The sequence below is a fragment of the Lathamus discolor genome, chromosome 12 (assembly GCF_037157495.1).
Source record: "Lathamus discolor isolate bLatDis1 chromosome 12, bLatDis1.hap1, whole genome shotgun sequence".
Lineage (NCBI taxonomy): Eukaryota > Metazoa > Chordata > Aves > Psittaciformes > Psittacidae > Lathamus > Lathamus discolor.
This window is the reverse complement of record NC_088895.1, coordinates 12,915,130-12,932,442: the sequence shown is the minus strand read 5'-3', so window position 1 is coordinate 12,932,442 and position 17,313 is coordinate 12,915,130. Positions and strand designations below refer to the sequence as shown.

At 36.7% G+C, this 17,313-nt stretch overlaps 1 protein-coding gene across 1 annotated transcript in view; it reads right to left on the bottom strand.

The window, feature by feature from the left end:
- Window positions 1-653: 653 nt before the first annotated feature.
- The window catches only part of KNTC1 (kinetochore associated 1), a 36,594-nt gene continuing 19,934 nt past the window's right edge, over window positions 654-17,313 (bottom strand). The window contains exons 39-64 of the mRNA XM_065692623.1: window positions 16,967-17,130; window positions 16,257-16,361; window positions 15,684-15,812; window positions 14,875-14,991; window positions 14,386-14,495; window positions 13,936-14,146; window positions 13,186-13,275; window positions 12,721-12,892; window positions 12,230-12,288; window positions 11,869-12,085; window positions 11,300-11,379; window positions 10,281-10,491; window positions 10,064-10,173; window positions 9,416-9,465; window positions 8,967-9,045; window positions 8,172-8,290; window positions 7,196-7,331; window positions 6,805-6,900; window positions 5,868-5,924; window positions 5,425-5,479; window positions 5,252-5,315; window positions 4,132-4,261; window positions 3,041-3,130; window positions 2,357-2,502; window positions 1,431-1,521; window positions 654-1,157 (exon numbers count right to left, since the gene is read on the bottom strand). Coding sequence (XP_065548695.1) covers window positions 1,101-1,157; window positions 1,431-1,521; window positions 2,357-2,502; window positions 3,041-3,130; window positions 4,132-4,261; window positions 5,252-5,315; window positions 5,425-5,479; window positions 5,868-5,924; window positions 6,805-6,900; window positions 7,196-7,331; window positions 8,172-8,290; window positions 8,967-9,045; window positions 9,416-9,465; window positions 10,064-10,173; window positions 10,281-10,491; window positions 11,300-11,379; window positions 11,869-12,085; window positions 12,230-12,288; window positions 12,721-12,892; window positions 13,186-13,275; window positions 13,936-14,146; window positions 14,386-14,495; window positions 14,875-14,991; window positions 15,684-15,812; window positions 16,257-16,361; window positions 16,967-17,130 — 2,945 coding nt within the window. The 3' untranslated portion in view covers window positions 654-1,100. The remainder of the gene's footprint in view (window positions 1,158-1,430; window positions 1,522-2,356; window positions 2,503-3,040; window positions 3,131-4,131; window positions 4,262-5,251; window positions 5,316-5,424; window positions 5,480-5,867; window positions 5,925-6,804; window positions 6,901-7,195; window positions 7,332-8,171; window positions 8,291-8,966; window positions 9,046-9,415; window positions 9,466-10,063; window positions 10,174-10,280; window positions 10,492-11,299; window positions 11,380-11,868; window positions 12,086-12,229; window positions 12,289-12,720; window positions 12,893-13,185; window positions 13,276-13,935; window positions 14,147-14,385; window positions 14,496-14,874; window positions 14,992-15,683; window positions 15,813-16,256; window positions 16,362-16,966; window positions 17,131-17,313) is intronic.

Genomic DNA, 17,313 nt, shown 5'->3' with positions numbered 1-17,313 from the left:
TGTGCAGAGCTTTTGGATATGTAATTCCATATGACACTTGTGCTGCTACGAGAGACTAAGACGTGTTGTTCAAGACAACTTGACTGTTGGGCTTTCCTTTCTCATGTCTGCAGGGAACTTAAAGTATATTCCCTGTATATATATATATATATATATATAAACAGATTCCATTTTGCTAACCTTCCAATAAAACCAGAACATTAACTTTCGTCTTCTTGCAGAAGAACATTTAGTGGTGGCCTATTTACTTTGCAGTCATTGGCCTTTGTATTATGGCTCTTTCCAGTGTGGTATATGTGCAAGAAGCTGTGCAGTATTTGTCACAAAGTTTTAAGTTCTATGGAAAACCAGTAGTTTAAAGGATCAGCTAGAACCCTTACTCTGTAATAAAGCTGACTAAATAACTTCTGTTCAAAATAAATCTGCTTTACCTTAGAGACCAGTGTTTCAGCCTAGTATCTCGGGGAATCTCTGGCTAACTGCTACTTCATGCAGTGAAACACGTGGCTGTTGCTGTGTTCTGCTGCAGACATACAGAAAGAACAGAGCTGAATGGAAAACCTTGGCATGCATTACTCAAGGAAGGTTAGTGACTGAGTGGAACAATGCCATAATTAAAAAAGGCTTATAGAATACCATAAGGACAAAATGGATACAAGAAGTCAGTTTATTTGTGCTCACTGTAGATATAATTACAATTAGACTACAAAGTATATTTTACATCAAGTACACCATTTACAGTTTTAGAAACAGTTTATCATAATTCACAAGGTTATGGTTGTCTGAATGAAGTCTTAGATGCTGACAGCAGACTTAAACATGGAGAAATACAGAAGGAAATAAACTAATCCTTCCTAAAATGAAAGTGCAGAATATGAACGTTATTCTTGAATAGAAACAGGAAATTTTATTGTAAATCCAAACTGTTTCAACAGAAAGAGGATGGAGAAGAAATAGCCTTGAACGGTTAAAAAAATGTGGAAAGCTCAGGATAGCTTTTGATAGAAGAGCGTTGAGGGTTTAGATTAATGTTCACTTGACTGTAGGAGCATTCTGAATGCATGGCCCTCCTACTGCCAGCAGAGGGAGAAAAGGGTAAATCAAGACCTTATCAATGACAGTTCAAGTACAGATGTCTCTGGTCCATTCAAATACATCTGGAAAGTGAAAAAACACTATTAATAGGGCTTAGGAAAAGGGGAGAGCATCTAAAACCTGTGAAGGTACCTGAAAATGTAATGCTTCACATGGCACAGATTTGGTCTGAATAAAATGAATTATTTTTATTAATAAAGGGATATTTTATTATATACAATATATTTTACAAAAATAAATCAGCTAACAAGTATTTTTGCTAAAAGTTGAGTGAAATTCTCGGTGTGGAAAAACAAAAGGAGAAAGCACTATGTGAGGTACAGAAGTAGTTTTACCTTCAGAAGGTCAGATGATGGTACATCTGCCAGAGTGGGGTTTCCACATTTCTCTTGATATTCTCGAATTAGGGCTGTAGCATCATCAATGCTGTAGGAGGCAAAAGTTCATCAACTTAAAACGCCCTAAAAGGCAAAGAATTCAGACCATATACACTCAAGTGGAACAGTAAGGTGTGACCCCACATTTTCGCAGTTAGCTTGTCATTTCCCAGTCGAGGGAAACAAGCCATTACAAGCCTAGCATTTAACCTGTGACTGCTAATAAAATCACTATATACTAGAGTTTAAACAATTATTTATTGGTTCCTGTCCCATTCTGACTGCAGGATAGCTGGTAACTCACAATACTAAGTATTTGGGGTGTGAAGTGAAAGGCTGCAGCTGTGTTCAATACCCAAGTGCTGTGAGTCACCACTGATGGATTCCTGATTGAGAACAGCCCTGCAGCAGGCTCAGCAGCAAGCTCCTTTGTTTTATTTAAGTGGAAAGGAAGAGGTATTTCTAGCTCTTAAAAACCACTAATTCCTAAGTCTGGAGTACAGGCAGTTCATTTATTTTTTTCAGTGCTTGTATTGCTGAAGCTGTGACTGATACCATCAAGCTAAGATCATCTGAAGGTATGGTCAAGTGATTCAAAACTGTTTGCTTTTTCAGTCAGGTTATTGTGCTTTTTTAACTGCATTTGATCTGGTTGCCAGTCCAGGCTCTACAAATTGTTACCTTGCCTTGAATGACACTAAAACTCTAGCCTAAGTATGCAAAGAAGTGAGGTGTGATTCTTATTTTATTCATTTAACTTTGCAGTACTTCAGAAATTCTTGGAGACTAAACACTAGAGAATCTCAATGACATAAACTGAACTAAACTAAGAAATTAAGCTTCTATCAATAATGCATCACCTGTTTCACCTTTTATTAACTTACCAGTTCTTCTTTACAAAGTAATCCACCAGTTCTTTCAGTCTGTGAGTACTCATCAGTTGTTGCTTCAACAGTGGAAAATACTTTGTTTTCAAGAATTTTTCATACAGCTTCTCATTTATGATGCTGTCCAAAACCAAAGATCGGATCTGTAGATTGAAGTTTTAGTAATGAAAAAGCATTAATGTTTTAAACAGAAGAAATTTTACTGTTGAATGAAAAGAGCTCAGAGTTTTCTTGCTGGACTCCCATAGAGGTTATTGTTTTATTTTAAGCTTTATATTTTAGTGCTGAAAATGGCAGATTTTACAAATGAAGAAACTTGCCCTTAGGAAGGCAGCGCAAGACAAAGCAACAGAGTGCAGTTTTATAAGCTTTTTGGCCTTTTAGCTTAAAATACTATTTAGAAAAATACAGTTATAGTGCTGCAAACAATACTGGCCCACAAACAGAGCAGCCTGTAACACTGTGTGTATATACAAGGAGTTCTCCAGTTGCGCAACATTAATAAAAATGCAGAAATCCCTGCAAAAGTTGCTCTTGTTTTACAAGTGGGCAGTATGTCCACTAATGCTTCGCAAGATCAGGGCAGAGAGGAAAAAGGGTTCTGAGTACCTTTATCTTCTTGTCTAACAAAAAGCCCCAAAGTCAAAGGCAAGTGAAGTAAATAACATTTACTGTATTTACCTGAGAAGCAAACGCTACTACTTCTCCAGTGTTCATGTGCTCATCTATTTGTTGCAGCACAGTTTCTGCATTACATGTCGATAAGAAGCCCTTGTAAAAGTAAGTTACAAAACATTATTAATCTGAGTGATTAAAGTAGAAACTCTTCCTTCAGAGCAAGTATTTGATTTATTCAGGATCAATATTTTGAATTTCTAGATACAAACATGAAATCATTAAACCAGGTTCTGTGCTCTTTGACTGAGAGATAATACTCATAGCCTTTAACTCTCACAGGGTATTTTGCTGTAGCTACTATAGATAATTTTGGGTTTTTGACTCACTGCCAGCAGACCAAATGTCTTGCACTAGTGCTGTAATTTGGGAAAATCTTTCTGAGCTTAACTTTAATGACTGGAAGTCTGTGAATTTGAGATGCTTTTAGTAGTGCCAGTTTGCTCCTGACAACTAATAGGAATGGCCTTCACCTGGGAGAACAATAAGCAGAGCATAAGTTAATGGAAACAAATGAGAAGAGGGGAAACTCAAGATACATGAATAGTGAGGAAATGGCTTTAAGGCAAAATGTTTACATCAGAATTTAGAAAGATGTTTGATATGCATTACAAGAAGTCTATGGGGCTTCCAACTCAGCACTCTTCTGTAGTAGGATTCAGTACTTTTCCTGCAGTCTGTTGTCAAACTACCCACCTGGTAGCTCCTTAGGGATTACATACGTTATCATCAACTCCACACTACTCTAGCAGGTATATGGCCTAAGGCTTGGGTTTTGTTGGGGTTTTTACATGAGCTTTGTGGGTGGGATCCCATAAAATGTCCTCTGATTCATAAAGGGCAGAGTCATATGACACAGCTGCTGAGGATGACTTGAAGCTGCTGCTTTTGCTTTAAAAAAAGGAAGTGTTCACATGATCCCTTTTAGAAGGCCAAACTCAGAGCAACAGCCTTTGTGGACTGGAAATGCTGAGCAGCTGTCAGCAGTAACGTATTTAAACAAGCTGGAATTATATGTTACCACCTTTTACAGTCTCTTGAACATAACACTTAAATGCATTCCCTTGCACAGATAGAACTCAAAACTTATTATTTACCTGAATTTGCTGTTCTCGCTTCTCAGACTGAGGGATCAGCAGCAGGCACCCCAAAGCAAAGGCTGGAAGGTCCAGCTGTGCATATTGTTTAGCTATTCCAATGACATCCAAGTCAGCTAGAACAGGACACCTTCACAAGAAGGTTAGGAATGATACATAAAAAGTTCTCAACATATATATGTATGTGATTTTTAAGCCAGATTGGACAATAGAATTTTACTTCATCTTTTCAGAAACAGCCAAGCTATGGGAGTTGAAGTTTCATGCAATACAAATGCATGACAATTTTCTGTCTCTTTCTCTCCTCCTTCTCTTTCAAACAGCCAAGGCACTGTTTTGAGGGCAAGTGCTGGCCAACTGCCCAGAGTAGTGCTTTGGTATATGTGCATGTATATGCACAGTGGTATAAGTATGTTCTTCAGCTGGATCCTTTTCCAGTGTTTCCTGTCTAACCTTTCAGCTCAAGTTGAGCTCTCTGAGCTCTTGTGCTTCTCTTGAGCAAGTCAGAGTATTGTGGTGAATAAGATGATGATTTATTGTTTGGTTTTTAAATAGTAAAGGCAATGCAGAACTGGTTTATGTACAGTGTTTTGGCACATTCATACCACAGGTTTATTGCATTTATAGATATGCAGCTATTAGATTTTTGTTATGTCTTTGTAGGAAAATTAATTCTTTCTCTCATGTACTCCATGTTAGTGTTCTAGGAAATATGTTAGTTTGTGGGCTAAGAAAGAGATTAAGTGGACTTTTAGGGTTGGGTATGAGTCCTTTAAAAATGTCAGGACAGGAACAGCTATCCCCCATGGGGCAGACTGGGCAAATAAATTAGTTTCCAGCAGCCTGTGCTGCTGGTTCCCAGTCCCAGTTCAGAGAGCAGTTCCCAGCACAGTTTGACCAACCAAGGTACTGAGTTACAGCATGTATTACCAACAGCCTGCAGCCAAGCACTGAATTTCTTTATAGGTGTGGCATGATCCTGTGCTTCCCCGACAAGAGGCAAAACATTCTTACTCATGACTAAGGTTCCCTGGTTTTCAGAGCACCTTTGCATGTTTCAGGGAGACTGTTGGATGAGAAATTAAATGGCCATCCCCACTCAAATGTGGACTTTACTTACTTGAGCAGAATCACAAAACACTCGCAACATTCCTCTAACTGTTTAGGACTTGGTGGACATGAAGCTAAGAAATAAAGAAAACATGATAAAGTGTATGTATATGTACATATACACATATATATACATATATCTCCAAGTTACTTCATAAGCCTGATAGCCAACATCAACCCTACCTGTGAGAAACGGTGACAGAACCACACTTCGCCAAGCTCGGCTAAAGTTGGGAATCTGTTGACAACAAAGCATTAAGGTAGTAGCCAAATACAGCTGTAACTAAGTATACAGGTAAACACAGACATCCTGACCCACTGTAGGTGGAAGAAGCCAGTCAGTTTTCTTTTTATCCTGGATGAATTATTCTCATAGTCTGAGATCTAGCCATATTGTGACTGATGGCAACACTACAAAACCCTCCAGGTCAGTGTTTACTGAAGGAACCACAAATGCAAAATATGCTATTTCAGTGATTAATAACAGTGCTCATCTGCATATTGCATTGTCATAAAAATAATAATTCATGAAGAATCTTTTCATGCATAACACTTCATGGCACAGATGCTGCCATTCACATAAGCACACAGGATGCTAAATTCCTGTTAAGTGAAGAAAAACTTACCTCCCATAATAAATGAATCCCAGTAATTGCTATCAAAACTCTTCTTAAATATTGAATCTTAAAAAAAAAAAAGAAAACAAAACCCAACTTCATTATAAAATCCTACAGTGCTTTTGAAGATTTGGCGATAATCTACAGAATTGCATTGTACTTGTCTGCAGGTTGAAAAGTTAAAGTTCCTTTGGGAGGACTAACTGATGCATATGGAAATATGGTTTATAATTCAGTAACTTACCACAAGCAGTAGCAGCATACGTTGTCTCAGTAAATACCCAAGATTTCTGTTAGACTTAATACAACTGGTGCTGAAAATTTATGATCCCACCTTCTTTGCTATTAGTACGTAACTCTCACTAGATTACAACTGGCTTCAGTACCTGCTCATAATAGAGCCACGTTGCCAGACACATCTGTTACCTCCTTAGGCTATAGCAATGTTACATAAAGTTTAACAATGAGAGGTAATTAAGATTCTGAGTGGCAAAAATCAGGATTACTATTTAGCAGGGATGATATTTTTGTGTGTGTGTGTGTGTGTGTATGTGCATGTACACACATGTATATACATAAACACAGTTTGTATATACGTATTTGCACACAAAAATATGCAAATGTTGCAAATTTATAATAATATGAATAAATATTCCAGTTATCCTAGGACTTGCTCTTGCCATCTGAAAGGCTTTTTAAAAAACCCCAACAAAACAGAATAATTTTAGGTAAAAATTTGCAAGCAGTACTGCTAAAACACACATTCCTCAAAGCTTCATCCATTCAGTATCCAAGAGCCCAAAGTAACCATGTAAATTATCAGTAATTGTTCAGAGTATGTTTGTAGTTTATCTATTTTCCCATTCTTTAGAAATCAGTGGATTAAAAAAAAAAAAAAGCCTTTTCCTCACCTTGCTGCAGAACTTCATGCTTAAAAATTCCTTACCATATTGAAACTCTGGAGTTTCTGTAGTAGGCCATTCCACAGTTGGGTATCGTATACTTTATATTCTAGACTAAGTTCTGCCACCAATCTGACAGCCTAAAGGAGAGCAAGGACATGCTGTATTTTAACATACATTCATGATCAGCAAACCTGTACTGCTTGTTGTCACATCAAAGGTTGAGGTCTTTTTTGTCACTCTGAAAGAGGAGAGTATTTGGGAGAGTACATACTCACTGGTATTTTTAAATATAATTGTGAGTAGTATACCATTAGTAGAGTATGAATAGGACAGAGTGCACTGGAGCAACGTGTTCAGAAATGCAGGTGCTATGGAGAAAGGTGAACATGTCACAGATGTAACAAACAATCACAAAGGATTTAAAAATCATACCGTGGGTTCATGGCTGTGATTCTTCCATAGCCCTTTTATCATTCCTTCCTTAGGACTGTTATGAAATGATTCAAAAGTATATGGAATATTCAAGATTTCAAACTCTGCCAGGTAAATGAAGCATTTTAGAAAATACCTGTTAAAAAAGTCCCCCCCAACACCAGGCATTAATGATTATTACAGAGATTATTACATTATAATTTACATAATCAGGCTCAGGATAATATTGGGAAAGTGTTCTGTTGCTTAAAAGGAAGAAAGGAAAAATAATGTATTTTAAGATTTTAATGAAGTAAAAAAAGACTTTCTGGTAATTGCTTAGGGAAACCTCATTCACGTGGAGAATGGATGGCTTGGATCAGCTCTGAAGATAAACCAGTTACTGTAACTCTTGCAACTCAAATGTCATCCATGCACAGTGACTGCATGTTTACAGAATCCCTTACACAGTTATGTGGTGTGATGAACTCTGAAATGATCAATTTCCATGAAAAAGGCCTAATTCTAGATTACCAGCATAGAAACTCCACGCTAGGCATTTTCAAAGTTAATTCTACAGATATTTTCAAAGTAACAACATTTTGCTCTTGGGGTTTTGGTTCCTTATTTTTGCAGAGGAATATGTCTTTGCAAGATGACCAGTTCTGATTTATATGATTATGACGTATATGGGTGGGAGAAAATGCTTCAGTCACTAGAGAAGTCACTGCAATCTACGCAAAACGGAGCAAGATATTTCCCATGTAAATGTCATACTACTTCCAAGTTTACAAATTAGGATTGTGATGCACTTGATTACATTAAAGTGAAGTTAAAAGATCTAATTCTGCTCTTCAGAAATACAATTTAAAAGCTCAAAAAACAGATTAGTAAAAAAGAATTCTCCAAATATCATGTTTGGGTTTTTTTCCCAAGGGCTGTTAAAGACCAACAAAACATCATTATTAAGGAACACCTTAAGGAAAATTCTTCTTACTTTACTTTATCAATGGTTTTCTTGAAGAGTGATTCCACAGTGTTGTTATCTGCCAAGTAGAGTAGACACTTAAGTGCTCTGCTCCTGTGAGCAAATGTCAGCTGAGAATCACCAATTGGCTGAGAGGGGAAGAAAAAGCCACAGTGAAAAGTCACAACAATTGGTTGAACAACTAGAGAGAGGGTTATACATGTTTACTACATGTTTATTATGATCCTTTCTAAGATGGTTTTGATTCATTTAGTGGAAATCATGCTAAATAACAGCTTGGTTCACATTTATACTAATCAGACTATTTGTCAAGTTCAAAGATTGCTGCTAAATGAGGTAGTGTTCTAGATTTAAGACTATTAATGCAGAGAAGTAAAGCATCAGTGACATACAGTATCACAAATACATTTATTAAGTGTGAAAGACTGAAGGTTAAGGTTCTGCTAAAACAATTTTACCACTCTGCTTTAATTCTATCAAAATTTAGCCAAGGTATCACACCAGCTTAAGCACATTCTAGAAAAATGTTTAATTAAGTTATTTTCAGATATTATCAGCAATAAACTTAGAAAACCAGAGTTCAAGGGCTGCTCTTGACAGCCAATAACAAAATTCAATGAACACCTCAGTTCTACTCCAAAGATGGGGAGAAAAATAAGAGCTCATACAGATACATAAACTATCTAAAACACAGATACAGAGGCCTTAGGTTGAAATCTGTGCAGTTAAGCAGACAACACTTGATCTTAATAAGAGGTAAAAATTTCAGAAGTAGCAAGCTAAAATAAGAATTCGGGAACTTACAGATGTAGCAGATGTTGTAATTGCAAAAAGCAGTCTTGAACTGTAATCCATTGGGCGAGACTGAAGTAGGTAGATAACTCTGCAAGAATGCATTTGGTTTTAATACAAGTGTAGCATCACAACTAAAATAAATGTATCAATACTCATCCAAATAGAAGTATTTCAGAATATATGTAAAAAGGAGATTAGGGATAAGAGATTGCAGTGATATAGAAAATGAGGAGAAAACCTCCAAATAGCTACTCTTAATCACTTACTTATGTCTATAAGTTACTGTGAATGGTGCTTCATTGCATCAGTATTTGATGATTCAAAAGTGATGTCACCAGAAAGTAAAAATGCAACCACAACAGTGAGTTCTGAATCACAGTGTCAGGTTTCTTTAAAAAGCCAGATACAGTTAAACTTGCCAGTTAATAATAATACTACATGTAAGATAACACACATACCTTCGGAGTTCTTCATCTTCCTGTGCATCTCCAAAGATTTCTTGAGTTTTCTTTAGAAAGACATGAAAATCTAGTTGTGAAAATTTTCTAAATTGTTTGGATAAATAAATGGGTCATATTCTTGCTTAAGCCCTATCTTAAAAGCTGGGCTCCCCTGCTAATGCAGCCAAGGAAAGGAATACTGGTTTTATCAGTCCTTTATTTGTTGGCAGCCAACACCATTTCCCAGCCTGCTACCTGGTATTCTGAAGCAGAGGCCTTCTCCCTGCCCTTTCTCACCCAGCTGTATGCTGCAGAGACAATAGCTACTTCTGTTAGCAACAGGAGAGGATTCATTCTCTTTCCAATTCTAAAAATCAGTGTTTGTTGATGATATATTTACACCTCCTCTACTCTGGCTACACAGCCTTACTGTAGCACCAAAGATAAGATTTTAATCTCTATACAGAGAGAAGGGAAAGTATTTCAAATCCTTCTCAGTAGACACAGCGGTGTGGAACAGTGTTAGAAAACTACTGATGTTCACATAGTCTGAACTCAGGTGCATCTTAAATAGATTCATGAGTCTTTTGAACAAAAGATTAATATATACATATTCTACGTAATCGGTCACTTTTCTCCAAACCCAAACCTCCTGTGCTGACTTACTTCTGAGGGCAGTATACTTGGACACAGCCATTTATCCAGCAGTTTATCCCATATTTTGTTCATGTCCAAATCATTAATTTCAGCTATCTCCTTAGCTGCCATATGGATATCTACATAAATAAGGAGAGACAATATATTTACAAACTAGTATTAGTTTGCTTAGCATTTTTTGAAGAGCTTCATTTTGCTCCTTGGAAGCTTGATTATAGACACTCACCTGGATAATCTCTGCCAGCTGGATTTTGGATTCTTTGGTCTATACTGTGGTGTTCATACAGTAAAGTGATAAGGTTTGCTGGCTTCCCAACAGACTTTAAATACTCTGCAGTGTTCAGGTGATGTGTTATTAGAATGTTTTCTGTTGCTGATCGCTTATACTGCATATGTAATTTCTTCTGTAGGACTTCCACTTTTTCACGAGAGTCATCCTTTAGCAAAACACCACAGTTTTATATAAAACAACCTCCTTTTACTCAAAAGCACTAGAAAATTCATCTTTTTATAATCTAAAACAGTGAGCTGAGTAGCAAGATCTGTTCTTCAGATGTGTCCCTGTACCTCTACCTACAGGTATTTTTTCTGTGAATAGATAGTATTAGCCATCCTGCTCTAGCAGGAAAAAGCCAATTAAGATAAGTACCACATGCACCAGTATGTAAAGTTAAGACATTCTGAGGTAAGATGGAAAAGGAAAAAGATTTAATATTAAATCCTGGCTGCTAGAATTAGTTTCATTTAGCAGAATTCTACTCAATGATGTGACTAAGAGTCAAAGAACTATTTAGTGTTCATTGTGTCTCAACAACCCCATAGCAAGTTTGATATTTATAAGCAAGGCTGAGATTCTTATTCACCTTTCCCTATCAACCGTGTAAAAACAAGCCAGAGAGTCAGGCCAAAGCAGACTTTCTTTATATGTACTACTACAAATAGCTAAAGAATCTTGGAACTCAAAGCAAAAGTCAGTAATGCCACTGATCTAACAGCTGAACAGATTCCAACTCATTCTCCCACAGCAAGAAAAATGCACCCAACAGGAGAAAGAACGTATTACTTATCCTTAAAACCCTCTATTATTTGTCCAGCCTTCAGGAACTGTAAGCCTAATTTTTGCTAGGTTGTGAAAAAGAGACTGTTATGGGAGAGAGGGTTTATTATGGTACAATTTACACACCACAATCCAAGCCACTAACATAAGTGCCCAACTACACCACAACAGTCTTGCAAGCAGTTTACCATTAACTTAGCTGTAGTGTTCTTTAGCCATTTCTCAGTTAGATGGAGACAGAATTTCAGTGCTTGAATATGGTCAGGACCTTTTTTAAAGATAAAAAGAAAGGGGGGAAGGAAGTAATGTAAGTTTTCATTAATCCTTTCTACAGTATACAGTATATCTGTTTTATTTCAAAGAACTAAAAATAATTAGATGATATTTAAAATATTAGGAAAGATCTTGTGCCTAAAGAGCAAAAAAAAAAAAATTAACTATTTGGAATAAGTTAACAGAAAAGCTAGTTTAAATTTGGCTGAAATATTTGCTTTTGCTGGAAAACTTGTCTGAAGGTGGTAGGAACATGCGGAAACTTTCGGCAAGACAACACAGCTTAAAAAGAGTAAGAAAAGGATTTAAGAGTGATGCTGCATTATAGAATAGCTGTTCAAAATTGGATGTAGGAGACAAATGCATTTTTATTCCCAGACTTCCCAGGGTTTTATCCAACACTGAACAAATGTTTGGTCACAGGCTTCAAACCTATCCTTTTCCTCCTATTACTTCACCCCTCAAGTCATCACATGCACCTCACCTGTTGGAAATTCTTGTGCCATCTTGTGAGCAATAGCTACAGCCCATTCTGGGTTAACTATGGACAGCAGATATGACTGGATGGTCCGCAAGGTTTTAGCTGTTTCCTTGCTAACAATGGATGTATATCCAGTGTTTCTCATTTCATATATTTTTGGTTTCAGTTTCTTTTCAAAGACATGTTGAGCTGCAGACATGTATAAGGTATCCAGTGAAACCTAGAAAAACATTGAAGTAGATAAAGAGTTGCCAGAAGTTCTATAGTGAGGCCAAAATAATGGAAAAGAAAGAAGCTATTTTTTCCGGGTGGGGGGTGGAGAAAGAATGATTTTTAAATAAATTCTTTCAGGATGCTACTTTACCTTCATTAGTTTGGAAATCAGCAGAAGTGTTGGGAAGGATTCCTCACTGAGCTCTGCAGCTGAAAGGAAAAAGATGAATGATAGTGTCACACTTGTATGATAGTGTCACAGTCCAATTCTGCTTTATCTATGAAATTAAGCACTTTCGGTTTATTGTTAGAGTCAGACTTACATTGGAAAAGAATATATCCTAATTATCCCTAGTGGCCTGGGAAGGGGGGCAGATGTGTTACTTTAGTCATTGAAAGGTCCTAAGAAAGTATTTGAGGACAGAATTCTGCACTGTATACATTGTTTTAGCTGCACTCAAAGCCAGTTATCTTACCAATAGCAAATTAGGAGCACAAATGCTTTCAGAAGTAGTTGGGATGAAAGTTGCATTAGTAAAGAATACTATGAATAGAAAATATACATGGTAGAACTCTGAAGTTCACAAATAGCAGAGAAAGGGAATTACACATCTATCGAGCCACAGAAAATACTGAACTTACCTATAATGTTCCAGAAGCATTGTGCAGTTCTAAAGAATATCAGATGAAAGGGCAGTCTGGTTTGAGCAGCTGGAGGTAAGGGAATCATGTGCTCTAAAACATATTGGTGCTCTAGGTCTACAGGTGAGGAAATTCTTTTGTAAGATTCCAGATGTTTGAGGAGACTCAAGGCCTGGGGAGGAAGGAAAAAAAAAAGTAAGGAAAAAAAACAAGGAAAAGGCAAAAAAGCCACAAGATTACTGTATTTCTACCTGCCGCCCCCAGTAAATGTGCCTAAATACTGGAGGTATTGGGGATTTTGGAGAGTTAGTACCTATTGGTAGAGTTTTCATCCCTGCTATGAGCCCTTGCTGAGAAACAACTAGAGATGACTATTTCTTGACTGCTATTTCTGAATGAGAACTATGCTAATAAATAGAGAAAACAGAATATAGATGCCATTAGCAAGGTAGTATCTTGACATACCTGATTCAGCTGGATACTGGTGTTCTTCTCATCAGCATTTTGTATCACTTTCAGGACAATTTCAATAGTTTCATAGTCGTAAGGATCAAGCTGTTAAAAATAATGATCTATTTTATAAGATCTTATCTGAATTGTCTTAGAAAAACATACAACTGAGTTAACTTTTCACAATTTTAATACCAACTATATTGTTTCTTCAGCATTATGTCAATAGAAGCACCATGACATACTTCTCTAAAACAAGACTTCCACTTCATAGTCCTAATGAGCTGTCAGGATGTTGCAGAAAGACCAAAGTGATGAAAAGAATAACAGACAAAAAACCTCAACATCCTCTCCCCCCCCATAAGAAAATCCCCAAACCCAACCAAACAAAAAGCTCCCAACCAAGATGTAAATTATTTGCCCCCATCTTTTCTTCCTGTAGCACTTTGAATTATTTCCAGTGTGCTGAAACGTAGAAATTACTTTTTTCCTTTTATTATTTTCAGGTTGTTTTAAGGGAGGCTGTGCAGAAAGCCTCTACCTGTCTTTAAAGAAAATTACATGTCCATTTTTTTTCCCTTAGAGAAGTAGAAAACCAAATGTTAACATTTAAATCCTTTAGAAAAACTAGAAAAAATATAACCTTTTAGTATTTCTGTGTTGCTGTTAACGTATCATTTAAGTGACATGCAGCATTTGAGGCTAGATACATACTCCAGGGATTCTTTGTGTTTGTTTTGGTGTGTTGTTTTTATATTGTTTTACCTTGTACAGTATTCCACTGAGGCTGATGACCAGCTCTTCTGTGCTTTTCAGCAGAGGAATTATTTCCAGTGCTCTAGCTAGTAAGGTGGAATGAGATTGCTTCACCCTGCATTCTGCAGAGTCATCTTCGATGTGATTTGTATTAGCATTCTGGAGAAGAAGTGTCTCAATGCAAAGCTGCAGTGCGGCATCACTGTCCAGCTTGAAAGTACTGGAAGAGGACAGAGTATTATTTTCCCTGCAACCTTTGGTGTCATCAAAGTGCTGATATCTTTATGAATAATTCACCAGAGAGCAGTATGTATTCTGAATAATACTAACCCTCCCACCCCCAACAAACAGAACAATTTACATATTACATGAACTAGGATCTATTTGAACCCAAATAGATTGCAGGATGGTTATTAGTACAGCAATAATTAAACACAATTGATTTGCTTCAGTTCTTACCTGCAGTAATTCAATATGAGATCTGTGTCTGCTTTTGGATTTTGTACCAGTGTTCTTATGAGCTCCTTTTTCCTTATTGGTGGTTGTCTAAATACAGTCTCAAAGGAAATCTGCAGATAAACAAACATTTTTATCTTCTTTCCAGAGATGTCTTTTAGACAATGCCCAGACTAATTCCTACATAGTCAACCTTTTATGTTCTCTTTACTTTCAGACACTTTTAGAACAGGTAAAAGCCCCATTTGCTGACTATGCCCTGCGCCAAATAATACTTAGCACTTAAAATTTCTTTTATAGTACCCTTAGTTATTGCATTTCTCAGTTTCTGAGGTTTATTAAAGCAGACAATCAGAATGAAAAATTAAAACCAAAACCCCAACTGACATTTGAATGGAAAATGTGTCTAAAAATCACAATGCATCTCAGAATATACGGATATTTATCAGTTAATAAAACCCTAACACAAATCAACTAATCACTCAAACTTACACCAAGTTTCCCAAGTTGGATACCCCACTCTGCATCAGTAACCAGTTCCTGGAACTTCTTTTTTTCTTCAGCTTCATCAGACTGGTTAGCAAGCTGTGCTCCAATCAGAGCCACTGCCTGAAAGGAGTGAGAAGGGAAGTGAACAAGGTATAATAAATAATCTGAAAATTGAGTCTAAGTCCTTAGAGGAACTTAAAACTACTCGTAGATGATCACATAACTATGTAAAATGAAAATAAGCCTCACAGAGGTAGTATAAGCATTATCCCACCTCCTGAGCTGGCAGTTTGAAGCTACTTGAAAAAACCAAATTTATTTCTCAGAAATATTTCGTTAATATTACACTAGGGAAACTAATACAAAAGGTATTTTTAGACACCCGGTTTTCTCCAGTCTATGTCACTCTCCCTATTTCTTCATTATGCTTTGCTTCCCACGTTCCTTTATATTTTAATAGATGTATTTATTCATTCATTCCGCTCTTGACAACTGCTGTCAGAGAACAATTTCTTCAAAATACAACATAGGTATAAATTATGATAGGACCTGAAATAACCAATTTCGAGCTTTGGAGTAAGTCATGGTGAGGTAACTTAATGCTTGGACTTCCGTCACACCAGCTGTTCACAAGTGCCTATGCACAATCTTACACTGTGGTAAAGAGGTAGCATCTCTCTCAGTGGCACCCTCTATACCCTTGCTGTGCCCTTTACAGTGCTAAACTATTACACTTCCATATGATATTGCTGATGTCTTTTTAAAGAACCATTCTCTATTTGCTGAAGAAATGCATTGCCTTGTGAATTTACCAAGATTTTTCTGTAATTTTGCCATGTGTTGTTTATTACATCCCACAGCTTATTGAACATGTCTTCCTTGGGCAAAACTGTGCAATATCCCAGTGCTAGGTCCTGATCTATGAGACGACAGTTGAACACCTGTGTGTTAGGGAGGAAAGAAAAAAACCCCGAAACAACAGGTTATTTTCATAGGTCTCTGTATGAAGTATAACACACGAAAAGTACATGTAATTTAGAGGTGTATTGGGTGTTTAAGTTAGAAGGGGGGGAAAACAGAATAAAAATGCATTTCAGGTTTTAGAACTTAAAAATTAAATATACTAAAGCCAGTCTAAAAGTCACCTCCCTTAGTCTAAACTGCCTTAAAAGATGGTATATTGCAGGTTTTTCAGATAGCTTTTTAAAAAGCTACCCACAACAAGAAGTCTACAAATCTAAACTGAAACCAGGACTGAAAATGAGATGGCGAATACCTACAGATCACAAAGGCCATTTTTATAGTTCAGGAGTTCTTAAAGGATCCCACAAAGACAAAGCTTCCAATATATGTAACCTCTCAGACAGAGCAGCTAGCATTCTTACCTTATGTAGTAAGGCCAGGATAGTGCTCATAATTGCTGAAGTACTGTTCTGTTTCATGGCAATGACAAAACGATTGGTTTCAGCCAGTGTATTGCCATCATGGAGCTGTTATGAAAAACCAACAACCAGTCAGCATATGGTTAACAATAAATTCTAAGCCTCCAACTTCTCTTGTAATTTATAGCAGAATAGGAGGTACTATAGTAATTGTATTTTCAGATTTAATTAAGATCTTATAAAGATCTCTTTTAGATAGAAAAAGGATTTCTGTTTCCAAATGCTTTTGAACTGAGGAGTGTTTCTTGAATATTCTGTGTGCAACTTTCCCATACTAACCAATGGTAAAAGAATGTGAAAAAGCATAATAAACCGTTATGAATATATAATACATTATTTTATAATGAATAAGTATATAATAATATAATTATTATATCATGAATAAGTCATGTTCCTGGCCTCCCTGCAGAGACTGAAAGTTTATTTCTGAACACACTTTGCAAAGAGAAACAGGAGACCATGAAAAATAGGAAAGAAACTACCAGCTGTCTCCACAAAATGATATCTGATCAACCAGTGGTAACTTTTACAAGGCCATGGGACAGCCTCTCCCATACCTATCAAATTCATATATATCTACTCTAAACTTATTAATAGTTGGCATTACTTCTAAGCTTTACTCTCAGCAAAATTCAGCATCATTCTTGCCGTACCTTTTCACTCAGGGCCAAATCCATGTTATTTGATACACCATGCTGAAGGCAGGAGCCAAAGGAACATACTATCAGCCGCAAAGCCAACTCACATTGACTGCACTCCATGAGGTTCTGCAGTGCTGCGCAGATGGGAGTTCTAGCAGGCATCAGAAGGTTCTGTCCTGTGAGATATTTCAAACAGAATCAACCCCAGAAAATAATAAGTATATTTATATTAAGCATAATATTGTTCCTGGAATAAATATCACAGCAGTTCCTATTTTTCTTCATTAAATTTATGACACGAGATCAGCCTTAGTTCCCTCTGAAACCTTAAATTTTCAGGGCTTTTAATTTAACAGACT